Source organism: Myxocyprinus asiaticus, chromosome 20 (assembly GCF_019703515.2).
Source record: "Myxocyprinus asiaticus isolate MX2 ecotype Aquarium Trade chromosome 20, UBuf_Myxa_2, whole genome shotgun sequence".
Lineage (NCBI taxonomy): Eukaryota > Metazoa > Chordata > Actinopteri > Cypriniformes > Catostomidae > Myxocyprinus > Myxocyprinus asiaticus.
Genome location: NC_059363.1, coordinates 5,923,713 through 5,940,048, shown reverse-complemented (window position 1 = coordinate 5,940,048; position 16,336 = coordinate 5,923,713). Strand labels below are relative to the sequence as shown.

The 16,336-nt window shown below is 38.3% G+C and overlaps 1 protein-coding gene across 2 annotated transcripts in view; it reads right to left on the bottom strand.

The window, feature by feature from the left end:
• Positions 1–905: 905 nt before the first annotated feature.
• tyro3 (TYRO3 protein tyrosine kinase) overlaps positions 906–16,336 on the bottom strand; it is a 29,952-nt gene continuing 14,521 nt past the window's right edge. For both annotated transcript variants that reach the window (XM_051646060.1, XM_051646061.1), the window contains 13 exons: positions 16,001–16,181; positions 13,675–13,817; positions 11,454–11,592; positions 11,103–11,229; positions 10,194–10,288; positions 10,004–10,099; positions 9,515–9,595; positions 9,319–9,411; positions 8,133–8,254; positions 5,216–5,325; positions 4,894–5,053; positions 4,020–4,156; positions 906–3,366 (listed from right to left, as the gene is read on the bottom strand). In XM_051646060.1, the coding sequence (XP_051502020.1) occupies positions 2,946–3,366; positions 4,020–4,156; positions 4,894–5,053; positions 5,216–5,325; positions 8,133–8,254; positions 9,319–9,411; positions 9,515–9,595; positions 10,004–10,099; positions 10,194–10,288; positions 11,103–11,229; positions 11,454–11,592; positions 13,675–13,817; positions 16,001–16,181 (1,905 nt within the window). In that variant the 3' untranslated portion in view covers positions 906–2,945. The remainder of the gene's footprint in view (positions 3,367–4,019; positions 4,157–4,893; positions 5,054–5,215; positions 5,326–8,132; positions 8,255–9,318; positions 9,412–9,514; positions 9,596–10,003; positions 10,100–10,193; positions 10,289–11,102; positions 11,230–11,453; positions 11,593–13,674; positions 13,818–16,000; positions 16,182–16,336) is intronic.

Below are 16,336 nucleotides of genomic sequence, written 5' to 3'. Positions count from 1 at the left end.
CAATACATCTAGCTAACATTGACAGTTATAAAAAATCCACATGAACTGGTTTATAATTTGCAAACAATAAAACATTGCAAACGTATAAATTAGCTGATCAGCTTGCAGTGTAAGGCTTGCCATTGTCAGTTTGCTCGTTCCCGTTGCGTGTCCTCAACCGGCCAACCCGCGTGAGCTTCGAGTCTGGAGAGGAGGGGCGGGGGAGACAACTCCGTCCTATATTTTGAATTTGTTCTGCAGTACCCATTTTAAACGCTTGATGTCAATGTTACATATTGCTCCTTTAAGACTCCACTGGTTAAATCCATATCTTCAGAAGTGAGAAGATAAAAGTGGGTGAGAAACATATCCTTTTTATTAGTCCTTTTTTTTTTTACTATAAATCTACACTTTCACCAGCCCTCCTATAAACCTATAGATAGCACCATCTTTGATTTTTAATGGGAATGACAATGAGGCTATGAGGGATAGACTTGCAGTCTCTTCAAAGGGCTGTACTGCAAGTGTTTTTGGGTCGTGCCACGGACTAAACATTGATAAAATATCTGTCCAAGAACATTCAGCATACAAAGAACTCCAGACAACGAGTTGTGGAAAATCTGATGTGATCTAAGAGTTTATACAGCTTTATACCGTTTGTGCCATTATGCAAGAAGAATACAAATCAGCAAAAAACATAGGAAGACCTCATTTGAACATGCATAGGAGGGCTGTTTGAAAGTACATTCATAGTATATATATATATATATATATATATATATATATATATATATATATATTTGTCTGTTTCACACTCACACTTATCGTTATCGCTTTTGAAGATTTGGATTTAACCACTGGAGTCGTGCGGATTACTTTTATGTTGCCTTTATGTGCTTTTTGTAGCTTTAAAGTTCTGGCCACCAATCACTTGCATGGAATGGACCAACAGAGCTGAGATACTCTTCTAAAAATCTTCATTTGTGTTCAGCAGAAGAAAGTCATAAATATGAAAGTCATCGGCATGAGAGTGAGTACATAATGAGAGAATGCTCATTTTTGGGTGAACTATCCCTTTAAGGATGTTGCTGGTCCAGAGGAAATAGAACTTGGTGCATTACAGAAGTAAAGAATAATTGCAAATAAATTAGTAACAAGTAGCATGTGGGACATAGTATAACACTCTAAGAATAATAAAAAAAAAAAATTATGTAATTTATTTAAATTTTAGAACATAAAAATACTGAATGACAAAAACATCTACAAATGCTACTTGACCATGTACCATTCATAACACTAAACCTTGATTTTCATTTTGTCCTCTGATGCAACTCCCTCCAATAAAATTAATGATTTATACATTTTAGTTCTATAATGTTTTATTTACAGTTTCTAAAACGAACTGCAAGACAGTTCTACATGTACAAATTCACTGTTGTAAACACCACTCAAACACCAGAAACATTACTTTTTCTGTGCAATACTCTTTATTTGCAAATCTTCAATCGGCAAAAATACTTTTTGCTTGGGATTTATTTTGTCTGGACTCAAATGTCTGTTCTCTGTATGCCTCTAACCATAAGACAATGATTTAGTCCGTCTCTTTGTTGGCATTACAAGTTATGATATTTGTAATAAAAATAACCTTTATTGAACATTTCATTATTTTGAGATAAGCAGACAGCCTTCTGTTATAAGAGTTAATAACACTGAAAGAAATGTAACATGATCTAACATTCTAAAACCGAGTTTGACTTTTGGCTGTACAGTGATTAACAAAAATACAAAAGCTACAATGAATCAGATTTTAGAAACTGCTTTAATACAAAAGTAAACTGAGACATCACAGATTATGTACACATCTCTTCTAGAACCCACTATAGGTTCAAAACAGTTAGTAAAGTGACAGTTGCTTGGTGTCTGGAATAATCACTGCACACAGAATAAAACAAAATAAAACTTGCATAAATTAAAACCTAATCTCCCTTGATATCCCATTCTCAGAATACTCAGATAAGGGTCTTCTGTACAGTTTAGAGGAATGTTCCAGGTTAAATACGATTACCATAAAATAATTTTTGACTTAATAAAAACTTAACTTCCCACAGCTTGTAAAAAAAAATGAAAAAATGTGGTTGTTCACAACTACTTGTGTCCTTACAATGGGTATTCTTTGTAAGACTGTTTATTTGGTGGTATTTATTGGTATGACATGGTAAAATACAGTATTATAATTTGGTATTCGTTGTGCTAAACAATTTTTTTTATGGTAAATGACAGCATGCCTGAGATGCTTTCAATACAGCTTAATTTGTATTTAACTCAGAACATTCTTTTAATTACAAGCATTTCAATGACAGTCTGATTGAGCTTATCTCATAGTACGTACATATCTGTTTTGAATTCCAAAGGAATATCTTCATGCAATGTAACTCATATTGTATGCACTTCATTGAAACAATTCTAAGTGAGAGGGGCCACGTGCGTGAGCCCTAGGAGGTGACTGAGTCTTGACAATATAAAACAAACAATAATAATACAGTAATGCTGGCAGGGTACCAACAAATACAACACTTGTTTGTACACTTTTTTTGTAAGGACATTCAAAGATATTTTACACATTATAAATGACAGATTGTACTCTAAATGTTATATCGGGTGAAACACTGGCATTTCTACAGTCATTAGTAAGTGAATATCAATTAACACAAAAATTTGTCAACATATCATTTTTCTAAAAAGCATTAGCAGCTGATTGTATGTCCACAAGGATTTTGAAGCCTCTAGATTTACCAGGAAAAACAGTGCTTTGCATTAAGCACTATTCCAGGAATTTCCCCAGTACAACTTCTTGGGAATGCTTAGCATTTTTACGGACTCGTTCTTTTACAAAATCCTTCTCCACCTGTGCAACCATTACCAGCCCCAAAGAACTGATGCATAGGAAAAAAAAAAAAAAAAAAAAATCACACATTAATGATGGCATCTTCTTCCTCGTCCCTGATATCCTCCGACAGGCCATCGTCAGAATGTCTGCTCTCTTCATCAACACCGTTACCGTGTGGACCGATAATGTACCGGTAGTCTCCACTAATAGCAAGAGCCGCCCCTGATGACACGATTAGCCAGTTCTTCTCATCTTCCTCCATACCCTCACACTGCCAGGGTACTCCCCATGAGGGCTCCTCACTTCTACGGGTCACTGCATCAACCTCTGCCCCAGTAGCCTGTTCCTCATCCTCTTCCTCCAGGTTCACATAGAGCAACGGCTCTTTCACAGGAGCTGGACTTAGCTTCGCCCACAAGAGCTCCAACTGGTCTATCAGGTGCTGGAAACTAGGGCGGCACTTTGGGACAGGAGACCAGCAGCTGTGCATGATCTCATAGCTGAAATCAGAGCGAATGGAACAGTTATTCCTATAGTAGAATAAATCTACTAATCTAAGAAATGATGACGAATTATTGTTTTTTGTTCATCTGGGGGATTTAAAGTGGCCCCAAAAGTATTTGGGCATTTAGGGTCAGAAACATACTTCACGAAAGTATGCATATGCAGATGTGAGCGCATGACCAACGCATTCTTGCATTACTGTGGCTGTTACAAACCTCTGTAATCAAGGGGGCAATAGAGTTACCTTCAAAAATATTATTTTCAAACTGTTGCACCGCCATGATGTAGTCACCGTGTAAGTGGGCACACTAATGTCTGCTATAGGGCCCCCTTGCGGCAACATTGAGAATGCAACGTGTACTTGCGTTGTGCTATGAATTGAGGTCTGACATGTTTTAGAATGCAACAACTTGGAATCAAGATTGTGTAACTAGAAGCATCTGCATTCACTTACTTGCATAGACTATGTTTCAGCATATCGCTACACTAAATGTTTGAATTGCACTGCACAGATAACAAAATGGCATCTGCAAACTTATGGTGCTAGAACTTCACTTTTCAGAGCCACATTTGTTTAATCATTTAAAAATATCAAGATGGCAAGATGGTTTCATCTATACAGTATTTCAAACCAACAACTGAAACATACATGTCAGCAGGGCAGTCTGGAGGTTGTTTGAGTCTTTCTCCTTTGATAAGATACTCATAGATTTCAGAGTTCTCCACCCCTGGGTAAGGCGTCTGGCCTCTAGTCATGATTTCCCACATGGTCACACCAAATGCCCACTAAAGAGAAAAAACAAAAAACAAAATCAATACCGGGTTTACAAGCTTAAAGGAATAGTTTGTCAAAAAATGTTTAATCCATGCCTTGTGAAGCGATCCCATCAATTTTGGATGAGAAACAGACAAAAATGTTAATCCTTTTTCAATGTAAAGCTCGGTTACACTTCCTATAGCACCATCTAGTATTCTGCGCATGTGTCAAGCACCAGGAAGAGTAATTGAGCTTGAAATCATGATCGTGCCTAGAGACTGCAATGGCAAGTAGAACAGTGGAAAAAAAAAAAGTTACATTTTGGTCTGTTATTACCCAAAACCGATTAGCTAGCTTCAGAAGATATGGATTAAACCACTGGAGTCTTATGGATTGCTTTTATGCTGCCTTTATATGCTTTTTGGAGCTTCAGAGTTTTGGTAACAATTCACTTGCATTGTATGGACCTACAGAGCTGAAATACTCTTCTAATAATCTTTGTTTGTGTTCTCCAGAAGCAATACACTTCTGGGATGGAATGAGGGTGGGTGAACTATTCCTTTAAAAAAACACTTTGCACCTCTACAAATCTGAGAAAATAAATAGTAACCAAATCAACAAAGCATTTTTATTATAATAACTTATCAAGTTGGTGGAAAAGTATGGTAATGTTGTCAGCTATTTTATCTGTTTCTAAGTCTTTACAAAGCAAGTAGAAAAGACAACATATATAGATGGATTTTTCACAGGTATTAGTATTCATTACCACATCACTCTGCGTTGTGTAGACATTGTCTGCCAAGCTCTCCAAAGCGATCCACTTCACAGGCAACTTCGAGACAGACCCTTGTCTGTAGTAGTCACCACTGTAGATTTTCTTGGAGAGGCCAAAATCTGCTACACACACTGTCATGTTTTCATTCAACCTAAAATTGATGATGCACATGATTGGAAAATATTTTACAAAGACTAAACAGGAGCATTTGTGGTATTATATCAATGTACCTTTTCACATGATTTAGAACATGTCTTTTAAACATGATAAGTAATAGCTCTTCTGTTACATATACACCATAGAAATAACTCACATGCAGTTGCGAGCAGCCAAATCCCGGTGGATGATGTTTTTGCTGCTAAGATACTCCATCCCCCGAGCGATATCCAGCATGAACTGGATAAGAATTTGCAGAGAGATGGTCTACAAAAACAAGAGCCAACATCAGAACATCTATAAATTGCCACAAAAGACATGAAAATACATGTATCAATGTATCAAAAATGTAATCCTAATGTATCAATGTATCAAAACATATGCATACAATAAAATACAGTTGAAGTCAGAAGTTTACATACACCTTAGCCAAATACATTTAAACTCAGTTTTTCACAATTCCTGACATTTAATCGTAGAAAACATTCCCTGTCTTAGGTCAGTTAGGATCACTACTTTATTTTAAGAATGTGAAATGTCAGAAAAATAGTAGAGAGAATGATTTATTTCAGCTTTTATTTCTTTCATCACATTCCCAGTGGGTCAGAAGTTTACATACACTTTGTTAGTATTTGGTAGCATTGCCTTTAAATTGTTTAACTTGGGTCAAACTTTTTGGGTATCCTTCCACAAGCTTCTCATAATAAGTTGCTGGAATTTTTGCCCATTCCTCCAGACAAAACTGATGTAACTGAGTCAGGTTTGTAGGCCTCCTTGCTCGCACGTGCTTTTTCATTTCTGCTCACAAATTTGTTATCGGATTGAGGTCAGGGCTTTGTGATAGCCACTCCAATACCTTGACTTTGTTGTCCTTAAGCCATTTTGCCACAAATTTGGAGGTATGCTTGGGATGATTGTCCATTTGGAAGACCCATTTTCGACCGAGCTTTAACTTCCTGGCTGATGTCTTGAGATTTTGCTTCAATATATCCACATAATTTTCCTTCCTCATGATGCCATCTATTTTGTGAAGTGCACCAGTATCTCCTGCAGCAAAGCACCTCTACAACATGATGCTGCCACCCCCATGCTTCACGGTTGGGATGGTGTTCTTCAGCTTGCAAGCCTCACCCTTTTTCCTTCAAACATAACGATGGTTATTATGGTCAAAATGTTACATTTTTGTTTCATTAGACCAGAGGACATTTCTCGAAAAAGTAAGATCTTTGTCCCCATGTGCACTTGCAAACTGTAGTCTGGCTTTTTTATGGTGGTTTTGGAGCAGTGGCTTCTTCCTTGCTGAGTAGCCTTTCAGGTTATGTCGATACAGGACTCATTTTACTGTGGATATAGATACTTGTCTACCTGTTTCCTCCAGCTTCTTCACAAGGTCCTTGTTGTTCTGGGATTAATTTGCACTTTTCGCACCAAACTACGTTAATCTCTAGGAGACAGAATGCGTCTCCTTCCTGAATGGTATGATGGCTGCGTGGTCCCATAGTGTTTATACTTGCCTACTATTGTTTGTACAGATGAACGTGGTACCTTCAGGCATTTGGAAATTGCTCCCAAGGATGAACCAGACTTGTGGAGGTCCACAATTTTTTTCTGAGGTCTTGGCTGATTTCTTTTGATTTTCCCATGATGTCAAGCAAAGAGGCACTGAGTTTGATGGTAGGCCTTAAAATACATCAACAGGTACACCTCCAATTAGGTACACCTCCTATCAGAAGCTTATTGGCTAATTGTCTAAAGGCTTGACATAATTTTCTAAGCTGCTTAAAGGAACAGTTAACTTGGTGTATGTAAACTTCTGACCCACTGGAATTATGATATAGTCAATTAAAAGTGAAACAATCTCTCTGTAAACAATTGTTGGAAAAAATACTTGTGTCATGCACAAAGTAGATGTCCTAAATGACTTGCCAAAACTATAGTTTGCTAATATGAAATCTGTAGAGTGGTTAAAAAATGTGTTTTAATGACTTAGTGAACTAAGTATATGTAAACTTCTGACTTCAACTGTATGTAGCATTGTTTAACAACTGATTCAATCTGCTACATTGTTATGCAACCAGGAAAGTTGTTTTTAAGGAAAACAATGTTGAGGAAACAAAAACATATAGAATATATCTGATATAGGGCTGTCAATCAATTAAAATTACTTACATGATATGCTGATTAATTGATCGAATTAATTGCAATTATAAATATTTGTTGGGAAAGGCCCTCAAATAACAATAATTAAATATAATTATTACATAATTACAAAAGGTTATATTTAAATAATAATAAATATAATTGATATTATACACATAATAATTCAGATAATTACAAGACATTACAATATGGTGGCAGACGAGTAAAGCATTGATAAAACAATACAAAAAGTGGCTTTAGAAGGCAATTTATTGTTTAATTCAATATTATTGAACATTGGCCTTCAGTCAAAGGCAATCCATTTTGCAATAGAATTCGTCAATCTGCCTGAGACAGATTTAATATAAGGCCTTTTCTAAGAACGCGTCAATGTAAACATGCATCAGACAAGACACTTTTGGACTGTCTCACTTTGGTTGCGTTGCGTCATATACACAATGTTTTTAGGTCGCTGTGTTCAAATGTAGTTCGAAACTTAGAAAAACACATCTGGAGATCTGCATTCGGAACTGCGCTCAGACCAGCTGTGTTTGAAAGCCTGTCGTTTATGTCCAGTACCGTTTCAGACCATTCTGGCACCCTAGGCGAGATCCCTATTGGCGCCCCCATGGGGGAGGTTGCTTATGTCAAGCAAGCCTGAGTTTGGTTTTTGTCTATTCTGCTGTGCTTTGCCTACATAGCTTGGAGTTTTGCTTACTGCCCCCTGCTGAAAACAGGTGGTACTTCAACCTTGAATTGCTCCAATGGTAAGAATGTTTCATATAATGGTCCAGGACATGATTAATTGTGTGAATTATTTTAACCCGTGATTTTTTAAATAATTAAAAAATTGAATTACAGTGTTAAATCGACAAGCCCTAATATGATACATTGTGTGTGTGCGTTTGTGTTAAAGGGTGACATCGCAAACGTACAAAGGGCTCATCTTTGAGGCGAGACATGAGAAGGAAAGTGTGTAGATCTCCATGTTTCATAAAGGGCAGGATCACCATTGGAACTGGCAGCTGCTGCTGAGCTCGCCTCTGCAGACTCACTCCTGCAGGCAGCAAATTAATAAACATGTTGGAAAAACATTCTTAAAAGAGGTCAGCTTGGATAAAGGAACATTTAAAGGGAAAGTTCACCCAAAAATGAAAATTCTCTCATCATTTACTCACCCTCATGCCATCCCAGATGTGTTTGACTTTCTTTCTTCTGAAGAACACAAACAAAGATTTTAGAAGAATATTCTAAATATAAAAAGAGAAAAAGAACTAAAAGAACAGCTCTGTAGGCCCATGCAATGCAAGTGGATGGTGATCAGACCTTTAAAGCTCCAAAAAGCACAGACAATAGTAGTAAAAGTAATCCATACGACTCCAGTGGTTAAAGTAATGTCTTCTAAAGCAATATGATCGTTTTGGGTGAAAAACAGATCAATATTTAAGTCCTTTTCACTATGAATGTTTACTTCTGGTCGCTCTCCAATGCGTGTTCATAGGGGGAATCAGTTCACGTTGCCTCTCCTGCGACATAAACACGCTAGCATGTTCAAATGAAAGCAAAACCAACGAAGCTTGTGAACTGCGTACTCTTGTAAACAAATTGAGCTCCACTTCCGGTTGTATCGAGTCAGTCCTCGCGTGAACATGCCAACACACTTACGTCAGGAGAGAGGCAGAGTGAACTGATTCCCCTCATGGACACGCAACTGAGAGCGACTGGAAGTAAACAATTATAGTGAAAAGGACTAAAAATCAAGCTGTTACTCACCCACACCTATCATATCGCTTCTGAAGACATGGATTTAACCACTTTTATGCTGCCTTTATATGCTTTTTAAGCTTCAAAGCTGGCAATCATTCACTTTCATTGTATGGACCTACAGAGCTGAGATATTCTCCTAAAAATCTTTGTGTACTGCAGAAGAAAGAAAGTCATTCACATCTGGGAGGGCATGAGGATCAGTAAATGATGAGAGAATTTTCCTTTTTGGGTGAACTAACCCTTTAAATGACAATGATGAAAAACATCTGTAGTCAAGATCAGCCTTGATGTGTATTTTTGCCCAATGCTTTAAAGCACTCTGAACTAATGCAAAAGTAGAGTTTGTCCACTAACCAATAAGCTGAATGACATTTGGATGATGGAAGTCCTTCATGTAGGCAGCCTCTTTTAGACATTGCTCAATGTCACTGGATGAGTTGATATCACCTTTAAGAGCAGGGAAGAGCATTATTGCACAAAAAAACAAAAAAAAACAAAGACCAACTTGTACCACTGCTCAGAATTTTCATTTTATTAAATGTTTACTTACTTTTAAGGACTTTCACAGCAACCTTTTTCCCCGAGTTGTTCTCTGTTTTAAGAAAGGCTTCTCTTACTGAGCCAAACTCACCTAGAAAATGAAATCCCCATGTTGTCAATATTCTTCCTAATGTGTGCTGTTAATTTGCAAGTAATGATAGCAAATGAAAGCCATACAAGCTAAGCCTGTTGTCACAACAAAACATTATTGTGAATTGTGGTTTCATTTTTACTTGGAGTAAAAAAGCAAAGGCCTTCTTCAGATGTACAGAAGCATTACGAAGTGTGTACTATTTTAAGGGTTCATACTGGTTATTCGTCAGGTTTAAAGGACTATTCTACGTTAAATACAAACAAAACTGTGTTTAAGTAATACTCTTAAAATGGAACAGGAATATACCCAATATATACTTATTTACTAAATCACTGAAGTGCTCAGTGTGGAAATGCTACCACCTGCAACAAAATGCGACTAAAATGAACTTGAACCATAACCTACCTTTGCCAAGCATGCGTCCCAAAGTTAAGAGCCTTTCAGAGATGAGAACATCTTGTAGCTTGGCCTTCAAGTCACTGCTGATTCCTAGACTGTCCACTAGAGGGAGATAGAGTCAGACTTTACCATTTCCACTACAGCATGCAGGAAGACAATAATGGTGCCTTCATGTGTGGCAGTAACGTGCACTTACATGTGGATTCTGGGAGCTCAGGAAACTGCCTGTTGAAGGACCTGGCAGCTGTAAAGGAAACCAGTACCTCTGTACCTGAAGTTGTGAATGCAGACCTGCCAAACAAACCAAGAGAAGACTAATTTACCCACTAACAGTATCTTTGGCTTTCTTTCAAAAAGTGAACTTCAAATACCTAAAAATTACCTTATCACCAGCTGGTTAAAAGAAATGGAAAAGTGTTGTTCGTATTGAGAAAGGTGCTTACATCATTTGTTTGTACTTGGTTTGAAATTTTGTTATCAAATGCAATGATATTCATACATTTGGATAGTTGGCTTAAAGGAGCAGTCTCAGTGGTAAAATACACTGGCTACCACCCCTGGAGATCGCTAGCTCGCTAGTTCAAATCCCAGGGTGTGCTGAGTGACCAGGTCTCCTAAGCAACCAAATTGGCCCAGTTGCTAGGGAGGGTAGAGTCACATGGGGTAAACTCCTCGTGGTCGCTATAATGTGGTTCGTTCTCGTTGGGGCGCGTGGTGAGTTGAGCATGGTTGCCACGGTGGATGGCATGAAACCTGCACACGCACTATGTCTCCGTGGCAACGCGCTCAACAAGCCACGTGATAAGATGCACGGGTTGACGGTCTCAGACGCGGAGGCAGCTGGGATTCGTCCTCCGCCAACCGGACTGAGGCGAATCACTACACTACACGACCACGTGGACTTAAAAGCACATTGGGAATTGGGCATTCCAAATAAAAAAAACTATGACAGTTTTGGTGCAAAAAAACTTTACTGACATTATCAGTGGACCTCAAGGAAGATATTACAATTATTTAAAAAAAAATAGCATTTCAAGACCCCTTTAATTAAACAGATCATGAATTTAAACAGCTTAGGTATAGGTCTTATTCTGTAAAAACATACCCAAACTGCGTCTCTTTGTCCCTTCTGCGTACCAGTATGGTCAGCAAAAGTCCCACCATGGTGGCTACAAGAAGGCCGAAAAGCAGCCCCACCCACACATGGCCCCTCTGGGATTGAGCTTGTGTGGCTGAAAGCAGAGAATAAGAGCATTACAAAAGTGCCTGAAGCTTATGTGGCATGCTTGAAATTACTCCTTTCCTGTGTAATGAACCACACATGATCCATAGACAAGCAAATGATTACACACTGGCTCTCATTGCATTGTGAAATACTGTCACAAAAGAAAACTGCATTGTCTGCAGAAACTCAGATCCCTTTTCAAAGGCAGGATGGCAATAAGAGCAGACAGACCTGGTGCAGGCATCACGAGAACAGGCTGGCTCCATGGGCCACATCCTGCGACAGTGCATGCTGCAACCTGGAAGGTGGCGTTAAAGAATCGCCCTGCACCCGAGAGACGAGCATAGTTTTCCTTAAACAGTAAGGCATCCTAAAAAGGAACAAAGCAGAAAGTTTAAAATGGCATATCACTCTTTACCACATAAAAAATAATTTTTATTAAAGAAATGTTCTGGGTTAGTATTGACGCTGACTTGCACTCCTGGAGTCGCGGGTTCAAATCCAGGAATGCTGAGTGACTCCAGCCAGGTCTCCTAAGCAACAAAATTCTCGCTCTCAATGGGGCGCGTGGTAAGTTGTGCGTGGATCACGGAGGGTAGCATGAGCCTCCACATGCGGAGTCTCCGCGGTGTCATGCACAACGAGCCACGTGATAAGATGCGCAGATTGACGGTCTCAGAAGCGGAGGCAACTGAGACTTGTCCTCCACCACCCGGATTAAGGGGAGTAACCACGCCACCACGAGGACCTACTAAGTAGTGGGAATTGCACATTCCAAATTGGGAGAAAAGGGGATAAAATAAAAAAAAGAAAGAAAAAGAAAAAAAATTTTCTGGGTTCAATACAAATGAAAGCGGAAGTATGTAACTTTTTCAGTGTTAAAATACTTCCTTCTATCCCAGCTTGCAGATATGCAGAGATAACTACAAGTAAGCCATTTATAGGTAAATTTTCTTGAAAACTGTAAGCATTCTTTCTCTCTGGCATTTTGAAAATTCTTGTGTTTGCTTAAAGTCACCCACGTAGGGGCCTAGGTAGCTCAGCAAGTACTGACACTGATGACCACCCCTGTAGTCACGAGTTCGAATCCAGGGTGTGCTGAGTGACTCCAGCCAGGTCTCCTAAGCAACCAAATTGGCCCGGTTGCTAGGGAGGGTAGAGTCACATGGGGTAACCTCCTCGTGGTCACGATTAGTGGTTCTTGCTCTCAATGGGGCGCATGGTAAGTTGTGCGTGGATCGCGGAGAGTAGCATGAGCCTCCACATGCTGGGAGTCTCCATGGCATCATGCACAATGAGCCACGTGTTAAGTTGCGCGGATTGACTGTCTCAGAAGCGGAGACAACTGAGACTTGTCCTCTGCCACCCGGACTGAGGTGAGTAACCGCGCCACCACGAGGATCCACTAAGTAATGGGAATTGGGCATTCCAAATTGGGGAGAAAAGTGACCCTTGTAGACGCACCCCAGCAACCTTGCTCAACCAATGTCGGGAGTTGGGGGGCGGGACTATCTCTTTGTTTGACCAATGGCAGACTTGGGGCGTATTCAGAAAGCTGTTTTGAAAACAAAATGCATTTTTGAAATTCCGTTTCGTGGCTCAGAAATTACACACTTCAGCTTGAAGTCATTCATTCAGAGGTTAATTTTCTTGAAACTATAAACGCTTTGTCTCTGCCACTCAACCACTGGCGTGGGTTTGGGGTGGGACTATATGACGGTATGAACAACAGCAGACGAGGGCCGTAAGAAAGCTGTTTTGAAAACATTGTTTATTTTTGCAATTCCGTTCAGTGGTGTTAGCAGTGGCGGATTTAGGCATGGGTGACATGCCATGGGTTTAAGGCATTACGTTGACATAGCAACAAATGATGTAACATCACACAGAAAAGGTTAGTACGTGATTTTATCACATTAAAATTATGTTAACATGCATATTATTTATGTCTTGCGGCTATATTTTTGAAAACTATTTTAACGTTTATGGATTGGCTCCATTCACTTCCATTGTAAGTGTCTCACTGTAACCCAATTTTTGCTTTAAAAAAGAAAAAAAAAGAAGAAGAAGAAAAAAAGAGGATAATCATAAAGTATCAGACACTGGGGCTTTTTGTAACTAAATGGGGTTTCTTCAGTTATTGCTGTGACTTTGCTATACTAGCTACCCTTGAACCTTTTGCATTGCGCCACCTATTGTGCTGGCATGGTTTGTTGATGACAATACTTGCAACGCTTTTAGTGTGAAAGGGCCATTTGTCAGCAATTCGTCTTGCTTTTTTGTGCCGCATTTAGTGTGAAAGGGCCTTAAGGGAAAAAGTATACTGTAAGCCAGTCATTAGCTCAGAATATTATCATTCTAAAAACAGGAAATAGTCTCTAATCATCTTTATTTGCTTGAATATATCTTCTCTGTAAATGTGTAAATCTTTTTTTAATTACTGAATATCGCATACCTGACTCTCTCCTCCCTGGTTCCACTGCACTTTATATGCCAGTAACCTTCCTCGTAGCTCCTCCTCTACCAGTGGTGCCCAAGACAGAGCCAGCTGCTGCTCAGTGAGTTCAAAGGTCAAGTTCTTTGGAGCTACTAATGGCGCTGTGTATGGAAGATATAAACACAGTAAAAAGGGAGAGTGCGCATGGACAATTGCTACTGCACACCTCTGCATAACAATAAATTAAGTTTGGACTTTGCTTTTATTTAAAATGAAGGATGCAAAGTGCAAAGTAAAATTAAGTGCAAGTAAAATCCAAATAAAATAGCTGGAATGACCGCTTTGACCAGTAGATGGCAGCACATTGAACTTTGTATATGCAGCAGTGCATTGGTATGTATTGGGGACACACACAATGGTGCATTGTACCTCCCAGCCTGGAATCTACTGGACTGGGACCAGTGCTAACAGTTTACAAACATGTAAACAGGGTCAACTTCAGAAACTCTCTCTGCTCCCCAAACCCACCCGCCCAGCTCCACCCCTTCCAACCCCCCTAACCCAGGGTATCTGGGCAGAACCAGCTCTCTGGGCTGTTTGTTTACTTCCAAATGGTTAACGGTTTTAATCCCGATGGAATGTTAAAAATGTTAGTCATTCACAAATGTCCTTTTCAGAACCTTGAACTTTTCTAAATGAGTAGATGGCCTGCCACAGTTTGGGATTAAATTTGTCAGCTCTATTGAGCCCTTATCGATATAAATAGTAATTTAGTGCTGTATGTAACAAGTCATATTATAGAAAGCTGTGAGTGTCATCTGAGATGGATTTGAGTCCTAAAATCACAATTTCCTTCCTCTCGTCTTTGTAACATACACTGCAAAAATTACATACACTCAATTTCATAATGAGGACTTTTGTCTTATGCTCTGGTAGAAATATCTAAAAAGCCTATTTTATCTTCTTAATTACTTAAGAAGCAGAGTTACGTAAGATATGTAATTGTGAAGTCTTGTTTTCAGAGAACTCAGTATTTCGTGGGGTGTATGCTAAAAACAAGAAAAACATATTTGCCAATACGGTAAGAAAATAAACTTGTTTTCAAGTCTTTTTTTTCCTTCTCATCCCATAGGCAAAGCGTTTTTTTAAAGTTTTTTTAAGCATAAACATTTCTAAATTGTGTTTTTGTATTAAGACAAATTATCTTTTGTAATTTTGCCTCTCAAGTAAATGCATCTTACTCAAAAATAAAATGTTTTTCTTTTTTTTTTCTTTTTTTGCAGTGTAACACCCTTCTTACAGATACAATGTTAACTCCTGAAAGCTGTTAAGAACATGTCTATATTATTTCACCCCAAAATCAAATGAAAGAAAACAGAGAAAATTAAGCCTTTTTTAATACTATAAAGACTTTTTTGCATGCCAATTAAGCAAACTTCACCCTTAACTGTCTAAACTGTAATGCCCAAAGTTCTCATTCTACCTGCCTACTATTTACACATCATGGTAGTATTTGTTGTACTGAATTTGATTTATGATATATTTTGCTTAAAAACAAAACAAAAAACAAAACAAAAAAACTACAGATTTTAAAACACACACACACACACACACACGCACATATATAAGCTGTTTCTTTTTGCCATTGTTGACCTAATATTGACCTTAAGACATGCCAGTCTATTGCATACTGTGGCAACTCAAAAACAAACACAAGACAATGTTCAGCTTCATTTAATGAACCAAATATCTTTCAACTGTGTTTGATATATTGGCAAGTGATTTTCTAGTACCAAATGATCAATTTAGCATGATTACTCAAGGATAAGGTGTTGGAGTGATGGCTGCTGTCTAGATTTGATCAAAAATGACTTTTTTCAAATAGTGATGGTGCTGTTTTTTACATCAATAATGTCCTGACTATACTTTGTGATCAGCTGAATGCCACTTTGGTGAATTAAAGTACCAATTTCCTTCCAAAACAGCAACATCTGTACATTATTACAAACTTTAGGCCGCCAGTGTGTGTATATATATATATTGCATTACAGTAATTTCTTTAACTGTAATAAATTAATGTCATCATGCAAAATGTTTTAATGGTACTGAAAATAGGTTTCATTTTCTTTATGCAAAATCTAATTTCTTATTTTTTGTATTTTGATTTTGGGTTGAAATATGATTGCACATTTTTCGTTGTGATTCACTCTAGTTGTTTACCAACTAAACTTTGTCAACAGCAATGCAATTCAAGCTAAAAAAATCCATTTATACTAATCTGACTCTGCACACTTAAGAAAGAAACAATACATGATGTAATTATCTTATCTAACGTTTAACAAACCTGCCTCTGGAGTGTGAAAGTCCACCCATGAAGAGAAGGGGGAAGAGCCCACCTCATTATCACACCGGATTCTCACACTGTAGTTTGAATGACTGCTGAGTGAACCAAATGTGTGCTGGAAAGGAGGAACTGCCACATACAGATCAGGAAGTTTCACCTTCCTTCCAGGTCCCTTTGACATCTAGAATTGTATGAGAGACATATATTTATATATTTAAAAAATAAATAAAATATTTAATTTCAGCCCTAAAACACTATTTTTTTTATGTGGATGCTTATAGATTTAAACGCAGAACATCCAACACAACAGACATCTACTAATTACCAATTTAAAGA